The 15,202-nt window shown below is 41.8% G+C and overlaps 1 protein-coding gene across 1 annotated transcript in view; it reads right to left on the bottom strand.

The window, feature by feature from the left end:
• PTPN3 (protein tyrosine phosphatase non-receptor type 3) overlaps positions 1-15,202 on the bottom strand; it is a 274,552-nt gene that overhangs the window by 157,690 nt on the left and 101,660 nt on the right. Inside the window, exon 9 of the mRNA XM_084619614.1 lies at positions 11,369-11,456. Within this exon, the coding sequence (XP_084475740.1) occupies positions 11,369-11,456 (88 nt within the window). The remainder of the gene's footprint in view (positions 1-11,368; positions 11,457-15,202) is intronic.

The raw sequence follows: 15,202 nt of genomic DNA, 5'->3' as shown, positions 1-15,202 counted from the left end.
CCAGACACCAGAACTGTATCTCCTGGATTTGCGATGACTTCCCAGCTGGCACCCAGGCAGAATGAGGAGGAAGCCATGTGATGCAGATGTAACAGGAACAAGAGCCACACCTAGGCCACTGTGGGAAAGGGCAGGAGGAATAAGAACACAAGAGCTGCCACACTGGGTCAGACCACGATCCACCTTACCCAGTATCCGGTCTCTGACAGTGGGCTGTACCAGAGCTTATGGGGGAATGTGCAGAAAAGGGAGGGATTCATGAGTCTTCCACACTCAGCTTCTTACTGTCAGAGGCTTCAGGTTGCACTGAGCATGGAGTGCATTCCTGACCACCCTGGCTAAAGCCATTGATGGACCCACCCTCCATAAACTTGAGTTCTTTTTTTAACCTAATTATGACCATCACCACATTTTATGACGAGTCCCACAAGTTAGTTGTGTGCTCTGTGAAAATGTACTTCCTCTTGTTTGTATTAAACCTGCTGCCTACTAATTTCATCAGGTGATCACTGGTTTTTGTACTGTGGGAAAGGGTAAACAACACTTTTCTATATATTTTTTCCACATCATTCATGATTTCATGGACCTCTATCATATCCTTTGTTAGTTACCTCTTTTCTATGACGAACAGCCCTAATCTTTAGTTTCTCCTTGTATGGAAGCCATTCCATACTCATCGTCTTTGTTGACTTTCTCTGAACTTCTTCCAGTTGCACTATATCCTTTTTGAGATAGAGTGACAAGAACTGGAGACAGTATTCAAGGTGTGGGCACACTGTGTATTTAAATAGTGGCATTGTGATACTTTGTCTTATTTTCTATCCCTTTCCTAATAGTTCTTAGCATATTGTCAGCCTTCTGACTGATGCTGAAGTTTTCAGAGGCCTGTCCACAGTGACCACAAGATCAAGACCACAAGGAAGTAATTGCTAATTTACAACCCATCATTGTTAGGGCCCTACCAAATTCACAGTCCATTTTAATCAACTTCACAGTCAAAGAATTTTAAAAATTGTAAATTTCATTATCTCAGATATTTAAATCTGAAATTTCACAGTCCTGAACTGGGACAGGGACAATTAACTGTAGGGGTCCTGACCCAATTCTGAAGACAGGAGCGCAGAAGGGTGGCATGGTATCGTATTGCCACCTTTACTTCTGCGAGGCCGCTGGCAGGGCACTTCCTTCAGAGCTGGGCACCTCGCCAACAGCAACTGCTCTCCAGCCATCCTGGAGGCAGCGCAGAAGTAAGGGTGGCAATACTGCAAATCCCTACAATAACCTTGCAACCCCTCCCACCCCACAACCCTCTTTTTTTCAGGACCCCCAGTCTGAGAAACACTGGACTCCCCTATCTGTATAGTATAGGGTAAAAGTACATGTAGGATCAGATTTCGTGGTCCGTGATGCTTTTTTCAGGGCCATGAATTTGGTAGGGCCCTAATCATTGTATATGTATAGTGAGGATTATTTTTTCCAATACGCATTACTTTGAATTGATTGAATTTCATCTGCCATTTTGTTGCCAAGTCAGCAGTTTGAGAGCTCTCTCTAACTCCTTGTAGTCTGCTTTGGACTTAACTTGAGTAATTTTGTTATCACCTATAAACTCTGACATTTCATTGTTTGCCCTCTTTTCCAGATAATTTATGAATATGTAGAACAGCAAAGATCCCAGAACACATCTTTCCATAATGAAGACTGACCATTTATTCCTAGCCTTTGTCTACTGTCTTTCAAACAGTTACTGATTCATGAGAGGACCTTCCCTATTATACAATGGCTTCTAAGTTTCCTTAAGAGCCTTTGGTGAGGGATCTGGTCAAAAGCTTTCTGAAAATCCAAGCACACTACACTGACTGGATCGCGCTTGTCCACATGCTTGTTGACACCCTCAGAGAATTCTAACAGATTGGTGAGTCATGACTTCCCTTTACAAATGCCATGTTGACTCTTCCCCCCAACAAATCATGTTTATCTATGTGTGATAATTTTGTTCTTCACTGTAGTTTAAACCAATTTGCCTGGTTCCAAGTAGGCTGGAAATGGTATCAGAAGCCTGAGTGCAGATTCTGATTGGTTAAGGAGGAGAATGGGACTGGGACAAGGAGCAAGTGGTGGGGTACAGACAAGGACCATTTGGACAGGATGGGGCACAAGAGTCTGTGCCCACTAGAACATACTTTCCTCCAGTGCCTAGAATGGAACCCTATATCCCACACTCTTAGCATTCCTCTGCTGTGAGCAAATATCACCAAATTCCTCTCTAGTGCTGATCTGCACAGAGGATGACAACCAGTTACTGTGCTATCAGTTACTCTGTTAACTTGTGGTAGAAGTCTGGTGGATTTAACAGGTTCTAATCCTGCTGATGACTCACAATGGTGTCAATAGGATGCCACATGATGATTTTTTCTTAAACCCTGTAAGTTACATGCAAAAAATTACATTAAAAACAATCATCTTCCATCCAAATTCAAGCACTCAAAAGCTAGGCAATGTCAGAATTAAGATTGCACTGACATTTCCTAACTTTTGAGTGCTTGATTTTGTAACCTTAAGAATGTTCTTTTAACACAGTTTTTGCAAGTTGTCTATATTAAGTTTGATATATAGTGGATATATATATTGTTCAAAAAAATTGAAAAAACAATGTCTACTTTAAACTCAGTGTGCTGACAGGAATTAGACAGTGAAGTGAAGCAGTTAGTGTTTCTTCTCTGCTAGCAAAAAGGATATCTAGAGGAAGAATATTTGAGGAGTGTGCGCGCCTAGGAATGTAAACTGTAATCCTAAAAAACCCTCAATACCAACAGGTGGAGTGTTCTCTGTTCTGCAACAAACTCTTGAGAGGCCTGAAACACTCATTACACACATTGCTTTCATAGTATTTATCCAAAAAGGGAAAAGTGAGGAATCTAATAAAAACATTTGTCATACCGATTCTCAATCTTTGTGAGATGGATGGATGGATATTTAAGGAGTTTTGTATATGTACAGAGCTGACAACAGGTTTTGGGTTAGACAGAACACTGAATCACTGGTCTCTCTGTTGGCCACGTAGATTAGCCATTGTAGGCCAACATGGAAGTCAACAGGAGACGACACCAGAGAATAAACCCCAGGGGATCATTCTGACTCTGGAAACAAAACAATGAAATTTTGGGGTATGAGAAGAAGGCAAAACAACACCTTTTTATCCTTTACTGAGGAAGCAAAAAGAACAGCGCTTTTTATATTCATGAAAGGGAGATCCCAGCCATGTTGGTTGGTGAAACTGAGAGACTGCTTTAGGCGACAAACCACTTCATACAAGGATTTCAGACTGTTAAAGTTAAGTTTAGACTCTAAGAAGCATGATATACGTTTTGTTTTATATGTAACCATTTCTGTTTCCATTACCCTTATTCAGTATCTCTTAAATTTTAGACTTTGATAAGAAATTTAGGATTATTTTTGCATGAGTAATGTATCGCAGGACTGTGATGTTATAAAGGATCTGATCCTGAGTTCTATCAGTCAAGCTGAGTGTATACTGCTGCCTTAGGAACAGCAAACCTGGTAATTTCTCTGAGAGTCCGGTGGTTAAGGGCTGGAGACTGTGGGGAGCACTCCAAGGACTCAGGGGTTGGTGTGTGCCTATCACTAGCCTCCAGAAAGGGAGACCAGAACTACATGCAGCATTCAGGGTGTTGGCATACCACTGGTTTATATAATGTCATTATGATATTTTCTGTCTTATTATCTATCCCTTTCCTAACGTCTCCTAACATTTTGTTAGCTTTTTTGACTGCTGCTGCACATTGAGTGGATGTTTTCAGGGAACTATCCATGATGACTCAAAGCTCTCTTTTTTGAGTGGTAAAAGCTAATTTAGACCTCATCATTTTGTACATAAACTTGTGATTATTTTTTCCAATGTGCATTACTTTGCATTTATCAACACTGAATTTCACCTGCCATTTTGTTGGCCATTCACCCAATTTAGTGAAATTCCTTTGCAACTCTTCACAGTGAGCTTTGGATTTAACTATCTTGAATAATTTAATACTGACTGTACATTTTGCCATCTCACTGTTCACCCCTTTTTCCATTTTCCCCCCCAGTTTTCCATTTTATGATCTTATGCATTTAGCACTTTGAACATCAGGCCATTTAAGATACATCTATATGATACATTAAGATACTTCTCAGAGCTTGCGTAAACTGATTCAGGCTCACACTAAGAAGCTAAAAATAGCAGCATAGACTTCCCCACTTGCACTGAACCCTGTGCTCTGGGACACTCCCTCCTTGCTGGGTCTCAGAGCCCAGATGTCTATGCTGCTATTTTTAGCCATGTAGAGTGAGCCTCCTGAGCCCAAGTCAACTGACCTGGGCTCTGCGACTCACAGCTACAAGTTTGCTTGTTTTTCCCCCACTGTAGACGTACCCTTAATTGGTTAGTGAACTTCAGTCTAATTTTAGGCAACTCACCTTAAAAGAACAACAGTTCCAGAACAAGTTAGTAGCCATTTTTTCCTCTTCATGTGATTGCATATGTCCATTCCTCTTCAGGAGACTCAAAAAGTCTGCTATAGCCACTTGAGCTAGAAAAGCTGCTGAAGTTGCTCGGGATTTTGTCAAGTGTGTGCCATCACTATACCTGGCAAGGTTATATTGGTGATGTCATAGCAATCCACATGCAAGAGGAAATACATGACAAACAGCTGAGATGAGTATCAAAGCAATCTAGTCCTGTCCAAGTAAAAATGCCCTTCTGACATCTAAAGTATGGAGTTGCTCCTCATCTTTATGAGGATGAGGCTTAGGGAAAAAAAACTGGTAAGTATATCGCTGGTAAGTCAAAAATTTTGGATGCTGGCCTAAGTACACTTTGTCTTTCTGAAAGACTGTGTAGGAGGGGTCAAAGACTCAATTTCCCCATCCTCCTCACAGAGGTAACTGCTACCAAAAATGCCCCTTTCATGGCTAGATGAAGAGCAGGTAGGACCCATCAAAGGGTGGACCCATCAACCTTGCTGACATGAGATTCAAAACCCGGGTAGGGAAAGGATGTGTCTCTTGGTGATATAATCTGTCCAGACCCTTTAAGATCCTAATTAACGTAGGATTGGAAAATACTGAGTGACTTGTGACTGAAGGGAAGAAGCAGAGATAGCTGCCAAATGAACTCTGATAGAACTATCAGATAAGTCTGGCTGTTTCAGGTGGAACAAATAGTCCAGAACATGTATAAAAGTGTAGACTGGCAAAATCTCTTTTCCCTAAGACCATGAGGAAAACTGCTTCCATTTTAGCAAGTAAGTGCACCTAGTCAAAGACTCTCTCTTATTCAGGAGAAAGTTTGTTTTGCACAGTCTCTAAAGAGACCACCTCCTGAGACATTAACCATGGAGCATCTAAGCTGGGAGATGAAGAGCATCAGGGTTGGAATCAAGCAGGTGGTCCTGTGGGATCAGGTCTGATTCTGGAGGAAGTGTCAAGGGAGGCCTGGTGGAGAGAGACAGCAGAGTAGAGAACCAATGCTGATTAGACAACACCAGTGCTGTGAGGATTATGTGAACATGATCCTGCTCAACCTTGAGCAATGTTCTGGGAAAGCGTGGAACAGAAGGGTAAGCATACAGCAGTTTGTCTTTCCAGAATATGAGGAAGGCGTCTGCGAGAGATCCCTGACTGTGACCTGCTCTGTGGGGGGAGGGATAGCTCAGTGGTTTGAGCATTGGCCCGCTAAACCCAGGGTTGTGAGTTCAATCCTTGAAGGGGCCATTTAGGGATCTGGGGCAAAAATTGGGGATTGGTCCTGCTTTGAGCAGGGGGTTGGACTAGATGACCTCCTGAGGTTCCTGATTCTTGGACAGAAGAGTCAGCAATTCCAGGTGTGGCAAGCAGGAAACAGGGCTACGTGAGGCCCCACATATGACTGAAAAATTAGTCTTATAGCAGGCCTGTGAGATCACTCACGTTCTCTGCTGAAAGACCTGCTCAAGTGGTCTGCCAAACTGTTCTCAATCTCTGGTGGGGAGATGCATTGAGGTGAATCCTGCTGGTGATACAAATCTCCCAAAGCTATATCACTTTTTCACAGAGATGATCTGACATCACCCTCCACATCTGTTCACAGTGAACATTGCTGCTGAGTTGTCTGGGAGGAGGAAAGCCCAACGTGGAGATGAATGGCCCTCAACTTTCACACATTTATGTGGAGAACTAAATCTTGTTGTGAACAGACACCTTGAGTCTTCGGATTTCCCAGGTCGATGGTTTTCAACCTTTCCACACTACTGTACCCCTTGCAGAAGTCTGATTTGTCTAGTGTACCCCTACTTTCACCTCACTTAAAAATACTTGCTTACAAAATCAGACACAAAAATACAAAAGTGTCACAGCACACTATTACTGAAAAATTGCTTACTTTCTCATTTTTACTATATAATTATAAAATAAATCAACTGGAATATAAATATTGTATTTACATTTCAGTGTATAGTATATAGAGCAATATAATCAAATCACTGTCTGTATGAAAGTTTAGTTTGTACTGACTTCACTAGTGCTCTGTTGTAAAACTAGGCAAATATCTAGATGAGTTGATGTACCCCCTAGAAGAACTCTGCGTACCCACAGGGGTACACGCACCACTTGATGAGAACCATTGCCCCAGGGGAGCCCCCCGCCCCAACCTAGAGAAGAAACATCCATAACCAGAATCAATGCATGTAGGGGAGTAGCAAAGAAACTCCGATACACATATTGGTTGGATCCATCCACCAATCCAAAGAGGCTAAAATTCCTGTAGGCACTCAAACCAGCATGTCTAATGGGTGGCAGGTTGGGGAGCATACTGAGCTTACTCATCTCTGCACGATCGTGAAATGAAGTCTGTCATGCCCAAATATATATGTGCAGGAAGCTATATGCTCCACAAGTCTGAGACAGTTCCTTACAGTCATGACTGGATGGGCTTTTAGATCTGAAGAAATGGCTAACATTATCTGAAATCTGGTTTTCAGGACTGCTCCTTTGAAGTCGATCATCTGGAGACTGACTTCTCATTGGTCAGCAAATCCAGAACTCTGAAGAGGGACCGGATCTTGGCCATACTTCATTTTACCTGTCTCTTGGGCTAATCCTTTACTAATTGGGCTAATCCAGGTATGGAAGTACTTGTATCCGTTTTCTTTAGAAACACAGCCACCACCACCACTACGCATTTTGTAATTACTCACAGGGCCGTGTATAGATCAAATGGTAGGAATGTAAACTGATCCTGGGTGTTAACTAGAAATTTTAGAAATCTCGTGCGGCTTTGACAGATAGCCACATGAAAATATGCATCACTCAAGTCAAGGGCAGTGTACTAGTCACTGGGATCAAGGGAGGGAATAATGGAGACTAGAGTGACCATACAAAACCTTATTTTCTTTATACGTTTATTCAGCTCTTGCAGATCTTATATGGCTCCGAGACCCTCCTGTGCCTTTGGAATCAGGAAGTAGTGTGAATAAAGCCCCTTCCCTTTGTGCAGGAGGAACCTCATCTGTAGCTCCTAAATAGAAAAGAGACTTCATCTCTTAAAAGAGGACAACCTTGTGAGAGTGGGTTTTTGAAGAGAGATGAGGAAGGGGGAGGAACTGAAATAAACTGAAGAGTGTATCCAAGTTTCATAGGGCTTGGAACCCATTGATCTGTGGTAATATGCGCCCAAGCACACAGGAAGTTGGACAACCTGCTGGAAAAAATGGGTGGGAGAAACTGGTGTAATGCAGACTGGTAAACTGCCCTCAATATGGCAATCAAATAGACTGCTTGGCATTTCCAGGCTACCTGGAAACAGTCGTGGGGAAGAAAAATGCAGATTCCTCCTCCTGTGATTCTTCCCCATCTTTCTGGACTGGTCAGAATGTCTAGCCATGAATAGGTGACAAAGCTGGAATGACTGAGGGAGGAATGGTTTCTTTTTATGGTATGGGGTGTAAATTCCTGAAGACTTAATGGGACTAAATCGGGGGGCCCAGATAATCTTCATCCAAGAATATTAAAAGAATTGGCACAAGAAATTGCAAGCCCATTAGCAAGAATTTTTAATAAATCTGTAAACTCAGGGGTTGTACCGTATGATTGGAGAATTGCTAACATAGTTCCTATTTTTAAGAAAGGGAAAAAAAGTGATCCAAGTAATTATAGGCCTGTTAGTTTGACATCTGTAGTATGCAAGGTCTTGGAAAAAATTTTGAAGGAGAAGGTAGTTAAGGACATTGAAGTTAATGGTAAATGGGACAAAATACAACATGGTTTTACAAAAGGTAGATCGTGCCAAACCAACCTGATCTCCTTCTTTGAGAGAGTAACAGATTTTTTAGATAAAGGAAACGCAGTGGATCTAATTTACTTAGATTTTAGTAAGGCGTTTGATACTGTGCCACATGGGGAATTATTAGTTAAATTGGATAAGATGGGCATCAATAGGAAAATTGAAAGGTGGATAGGGAATTGGTTAAAGGGGAGACTACAACGGGTCCTACTGAAAGGTGAACTGTCAAGTTGGAGGGAGGTTACCAGTGGAGTTCCTCAAGGATCAGTTTTGGGACCAATCTTATTTAATCTTTTTATTACTGACCTGGGCACAAAAAGTGGGAGTGTGCTAATAAAGTTTGCAGATGATACAAAGCTGGGAGGTATTGCTAATTTAGAGAAGGACAGGGATACCCTACAGGAGGATCTGGATGACCTTGTAAACTGGAGTAATAGGAATAGGATGAAATTTAATAGTGAGAAGTGTAAGGTCATGCATTTAGGGATTAATAACAAGAATTTTAGTTATAAGCTAGGAACGCATCAACTAGAAGTAACGGAGGAGGAAAAGGACCTTGGAGTATTGGTTGATCATAGGATGACTATGAGCTGCCAATGTGATATGGCTGTGAAAAAAGCTAATGTCGTCTTGGGATGCATCAGGAGAGGTATTTCCAGTAGGGATAAGGAGGTTTTAGTACCGTTATATAAGGCACTGGTGAGACCTCACCTGGAATACTGTGTGCAGTTCTGGTCTCCCATGTTTAAGAAGGATGAATTCAAACTGGAACAGGTACAGAGAAGGGCTACTAGGATGATCTGAGGAATGGAAAACTTGTCTTATGAAAGGAGACTCAGGGAGCTTGGCTTGTTTAGCCTAACTAAAAGAAGGTTGAGGGGAGATATGATTACTCTCTATAAATATATCAGAGGGATAAATACCAGAGAGGGAGAGGAATTATTTAAACTCAGTACCAATGTGGACACAAGAACAAATGGATATAAACTGGCCACTAGGAAATTTAGATTAGAAATTAGACGAAGGTTTCTAACCATCAGAGGAGTGAAGTTTTGGAATAGCCTTCCGAGGGAAGTAGTGGGGGCAAAAGATCTATCTTGCTTTAAGATTAAACTCGATAAGTTTATGGAGGAGATGGTATGATGGGATAACATGGTTTTGGTAATTAAATATTCATGGTAAATAGGCCCAATGGCCTGTGATGGGTTTTTAGATGGGGTAAGATCCAAGTTACCCGGGAAAGAATTTTCTGTAGTATCTGGCTGATGAATCTTGCCCATATGCTCAGGGTTTAGCTGATCGCCATATTTGGGGTCGGGAAGGAATTTTCCTCCAGGGCAGATTGGAAGGCCCTGGAGGTTTTTCGCCTTCCTCTGTAGCATGGGGCACGGGTCACTTGCTGGAGGATTCTCTGCTCCTTGAGGTCTTCAAACTACAATTTGAGGACTTCAATAGCACAGATATAGGTGTGAGGTCTTTTTTAGGAGTGGTGGGTGAAATTCTGTGGCCTGCATTGTGCAGGAGGTCAGACTAGATGATCATAATGGTCCCTTCTGACCTAAATATCTATGAATCTATCTATGAATCTATGACTTCAACTTAGCCCTCAAGTCCCTCAGACTGTGAAGTTTCTCATCAGTGTGTGGCAAAAGAAGAGTTGGACCGTCAAAGGGTAGACCATGTATAATATGCTGGCCCTCCTGTGGAAAAACCAACAATTAGAGCCATGAGCACCTGTGCATCACTACTGTAGATGTCATGGCTCTGATTGCAGTATCTGCCCCATCCAGTGCAGCCTGAAGAGACGTCCTGGAAGCCATATTGCCCTCTTTCAGTACTGCCAGAAACTCCTGTCTGGCATCCTCTGGCAATTTTTACATGCATTTAAGGACATCATCTCAGAAGGAGAAATCGTATGTAGTCATCAGGGCTTGCTGGTTCACAATATAACACTGCAGGCCAGCAGTGCAATACATTTTTCCACCTAAAAGATCTAATTTCTTTGCCTCCCTTTGGGGTGGAAGAAGGCTGTCCTTGACATTCCTTTCATTTAGTGCCAAAACCACCAAGGACCCTGGGAAGGGCTGTGTGTAGAAATGTTCAAATCCCCAGGAAGGAACATGGTATCTTCACTCAGCCCTCTTAGCTATTGGAGGCAAGGATGATAGCATTTGCCACAATACCTTTGTGGTCTCCAATATGGTCTCACTTATAGGGAGCATCAGAATGGAAGTCCTATCAACCCCAATACATCACTCACCTATGAGAGGACAGCAGCAATGTTTTATCAGGAAAATAAGTGCATAAGCTCTGCTAAGAGACGTTCTTGTTCCACAATATGACCAACTATGGCAGTAACTGAGACATAGCAACAAGAGGAAGAGCACAATGAAATCACATTGAGGAGAGCTCACCATTTATATTACACAAAATAAAGATGCAATTAGACTTCAGTATGCCATCATGTGACCTATTTGGCACGCGAGGACAGAAGACCTCTCTCTCGAGAAAACTACCCATTATGGTGCCCATCTATAATAATTTTCAGACCCATCCTTCGTATTTTTGCATGTTAGTAGCTGGAGACCCAAGACTTAGATTTAGGGGTGAAAGAATATACTGAAGAAGTAAAGGGTCAGGATTCTTAAGGATGCATTAGAACACAAAGTGATACTGAAGACTTCTGCCAGCCATGCCACTAAAATAGCCACTTATTTTCCCAGTACTTAACACATACGAATCTAGTTTACTTTCCCCCTTCAAGCAAATATTTTGTTCTCTAAAATCTTGCACAGTATCAAAGACAGAATGTCCTCAAATGAGGGGGGAAACTATTCTATAAATTCAATTTAATTTACTGACAAAACTAGAGATGTTTTTATGTCAAATGCAAAGTTGAGAAATATAATACAAATTAAGTTGAAAACAAAATACAGTGCAGCCATTACTGAAATGCTACTGTTTTCACTGTTAATGAAAGACTCTTGTCTTAAAAACAGTATTCATAAATTCAATTATTTTTCCAAGCAAAATATGACAACGTAAACATACTCTACCACTGTGTAATTCTACTCCATAGAATTCAAGGGTTCGTGCTATGTTTATATAGCAGGACTCTGCTTCAGATTGCTTGAGACCACTAAAGGAAAAAACAAAAAAGTTATTAATTTTAACTACATTAAGTTAGAACAAGAAATTAAGCTTACTGACTTGACTATTTTAACTTATTACAAATGTTTCTTTTCAAAGCAGAAGAATCCTGTCATCTGGAGGTCGACAGATTAATCATACCTGCAAATACCACAGAAGCAGCTAAAAGATTCAGTATTTTAGCTCCTTCTAGACTCCTCCAATATAATCCAGGGAATTGTATCACAGTCCCATCTGAGCATAAGAATGGCCATACTGGGTCAGACCAAAGGTCCATCTAGCCCACTATCCTGTCTTCCAACAGTGGCCAGTGCCAGGTGCCCCAGAGGGAATGAACAGAACAGGTAATCATCAAGTGATCCATTCCCTTTCACTCATTCCCAGCTTCTGGAAAACAGAAGCAACTTTCAAAGTCTGAACCTTTAAATAACTAAAAACATAGAGCATAACTATTCACAGAGGTGGAAAAGATTTCAGACCAATTACTATTCTCACACAGTCATGCTTCTGCTCCAGTCTGGTGATTAACTGAAAGTAGCAAGCAGCCTACCCCAAAGAATAAGCAGAGGAAGAGCAGAATGAAAGGAAGACAATTAAAGAAAAGCAGACTGTAAAACCCAGCAACCAAAAAAGCAAGATCTGAAGAAATTACATCTACTTTAGTGTTTTATGAATTAAAAAAGAAATGGTGAGAAAGCCACTCTGCAAATTTCCTCATAAAACCTTCTATTTGTTTTTGCCAGAGATGTGGTAACAGACCTTGATGAATGTGCTGCAAGATTTGGAAGAGGTTTTCCCCCAGTCTTCTTGTAAGCTTCTTCATTTGCTAACCTGAACTACTGGGATACGTTGGCTTTGAAGCTTTCACACCTTTGTTCTTCCCAGCATAGGAGAGGAACAAGACATGAAATTTCCTAATTGGAAATAATTTGATCTGTAGGTATCAGGTGTCACCATCTGACCTTCTGAAACTCAATGCATTTAAGGCAAAACAAACTAAGAGTTACATCCTGGTAAAGGTTTCAGAGTAGCAGCCGTGTTAGTCTATATCCGCAAAAAGAACAGGAGTACTTGTGGCACCCTAGAGACTAACGAATTTATTTGAGCATAAGCTTTCGTGGGCTACAGCCCACTTCATCGAAAGGAAGTATAATGATGAAGGAAGCCAAGTCCAACTTAGTTACTGCCCTAAAGGATCTAGGAATGAGAGGAGAAAAAGCCAACTATTTGCCAGATGAACTTCTGAAGGCAGCTGAGTGAGGTACCTTGATTTGAGAGTCCTGAGGCTAATGAAGCTATCGAATGACCTGGAATCAGGAACTGTAAGAAACTGACATGGCCTTACAGCTACAGTAGGAAAACCAGGTTATGAAGACTTTCCAGATGCAGTAGTAACTCTAGATCAGGGGTTCTCAAACTTCATTGCACCGCAACCCCCTTCTGAAAACAAAAATTTCTACATGATCGGGGGGCGGGGGGAAGAAGAGAGCCTGAGCCTGCACAAGCCCTGCCGCCTTAGGCACGGGGGCCAAAGCTTGAGTCCAAGCCCCGCTGCCCTGGGCGGGGGGACCGAAACCCTTGGACTTCAGTCCCATGCCCCAGAAAGTCTAACACCAGCCCTGGCAACCCCATTAAAACAGGGTCGTGACTCACTTTGGAATCCTGACCCACAGTTTGAGAACAGCTGCTCTAAATGTAAAATCCTTCCTAAATCATAGTATCATAGAATATCAGGGTTGGAGGGGACCTCAGGAGGTCATCTAGTCCAACCCCCTGCTCAAAGCAGGACCAATTCCCAATTTTTGCCCCAGATCCCTAAATGGCCCCCTCAAGGATTGAACTCACAACCCTGGGTTTAGGAGGCCAATGCACAAACCACTGAGCTATCCCTCCCCCTGAATTAAAGGAAGCTATCTAGCAGATGCTCAGTATAAACCCTCACATCCATTCTCTCAAATTCCATGCAATGAAATATGTCCGTTAGTCTGTCTGGAAGTGGCCACTACACTGACCACTGCAACAACAGATCTTTAGCAGGACTTAAAGACATCTCCAACCAGGAAAACCAGGGCCAACAATGTCAAAAAAGAATGAATTGGATTACATTGACTATGTCTTTCTCTGATCACTGTGACAACACTAGGAAACAGTGACTTGAGAGGATGACATATATCAAAGGGTATAATCATAACTATCCACCATTCTTTCCTGAGGTCCAGGTAGTTTACTCAGAGCTGCAGTTCCACTGACTGCTGCATCTAGGAACTTGCCAAAAGGACACTGTTCTTTGAACATTGCCTGGAATAGGAAAAGTCTTGGAGATGTCTGCATCCTATGACTGCAACCCAACACATCTCCTACTATGTTGGAACAGTAGAGAGAAATCACATTCATTTAGTTATCTGACAGTTGGTTTATATAGAAAATTAAGAACTGAAGTCTGTGTGTTTATGAGTCCTATCTACTGTATTTGAAAAATTTTGGTAAGGGCCTTAATTCTACTAAGGTGGAGGAAAACACACACCATATGCCTACAGAAAAGCAGCAGATGTAGTATCATAAGCCCTAAACTAAACAACAGAATTTAATCATAAGTCTGTGTACATAACCTGCATGAAACCTGTAGGTGTCCAGAAAAATCAAAGGAGGAGTCAGAGGACTAGCATAAAATTCCCACCTGCTCCAGTGAAGAGAAATGTTTGGTCACCTAACCAGAGACAGTTTGTCAGCATGTTTAGTGGACAAGCTGAAACTACTCCTCATATCTCCTCCTGGCAGTCCATACCCAAAACCAAGAGTTAGTGACGTGTCTGGAACCCCTCATGCTGGGTATAGATAGCATATGTTACCCCAAAACAGAACTGTAGTTCCTGTAGCTTTTGCCCTAGGGTTAAAGTGTTTATCCTTTTCCTCAAGATTGCTTATCAAACTTGGCTACTTTCTTAACATTTTGTCTAACTACCCCAAAAGCATGTTACCAGTTTGGATCAGGTGGATTCCAGAGACGGTGTCTACCTCTTACGATCACAGTCAGTTGGCTCTCCTAGCTACTATGGTACAAAATAAAGAATGATCAGAAAACCTTGTTATAAAAATCACATATCTACATACAGGAGAATCTTTTTGTAGATTTAGAATTTTTTGTGTGAGCTGAAATAAAGGACAGCCAAGATTCCTGAACATCTGCAGCATTATCAATTAGTTATGGTGTCAACAGCTTTCCTAGCAGATAGTGCGCACACACCAGTGTCTAGAACAAGTGTATTCAGGAGACTGAGGTGCACTTCTGTGAGCTGGACTCAATCTCTCTCCCAGCTATGGCAGTGCAATGGAGAGAGATATGAAGGTCTTGGGTCAGAAACCGCACTGTGCATGAGTTTGTCAAGTTTGTAGCATCTTTGTGTGACCTTATCATTCCATCAGTTCCTCTTTTAGGACTACTGAAGGCAATAACTCAAACGGGAAACCTGAAAGAGATAAAGCAGGACATGACTGTTTACAGTGCAGTCCCGTAATCCCTATAAAGGGACAGAATTTAAAGGGGACAATCTGGTCTAGGAATTATGTATGGCCTACAGCAGATTTTGCTAACTCATGTCAGATTAGACAGTCTATCATACCAAATAAACATAATTCCCCAGGGACCCTACTAAAGGATGGGAAAAAATACCTTTATATATTTTTCCTTCTAATAGACTCCACTTAGGATACAGGAATTGCCGTATTGAATCAGAT

This window comes from Lepidochelys olivacea, assembly GCF_965140295.1.
Source record: "Lepidochelys olivacea isolate rLepOli2 genome assembly, chromosome: 2".
Classification (NCBI taxonomy): domain Eukaryota; kingdom Metazoa; phylum Chordata; order Testudines; family Cheloniidae; genus Lepidochelys; species Lepidochelys olivacea.
The sequence above is the reverse complement of the archived record's forward strand: the minus strand, read 5'-3'. Positions and strand labels throughout refer to the sequence as shown.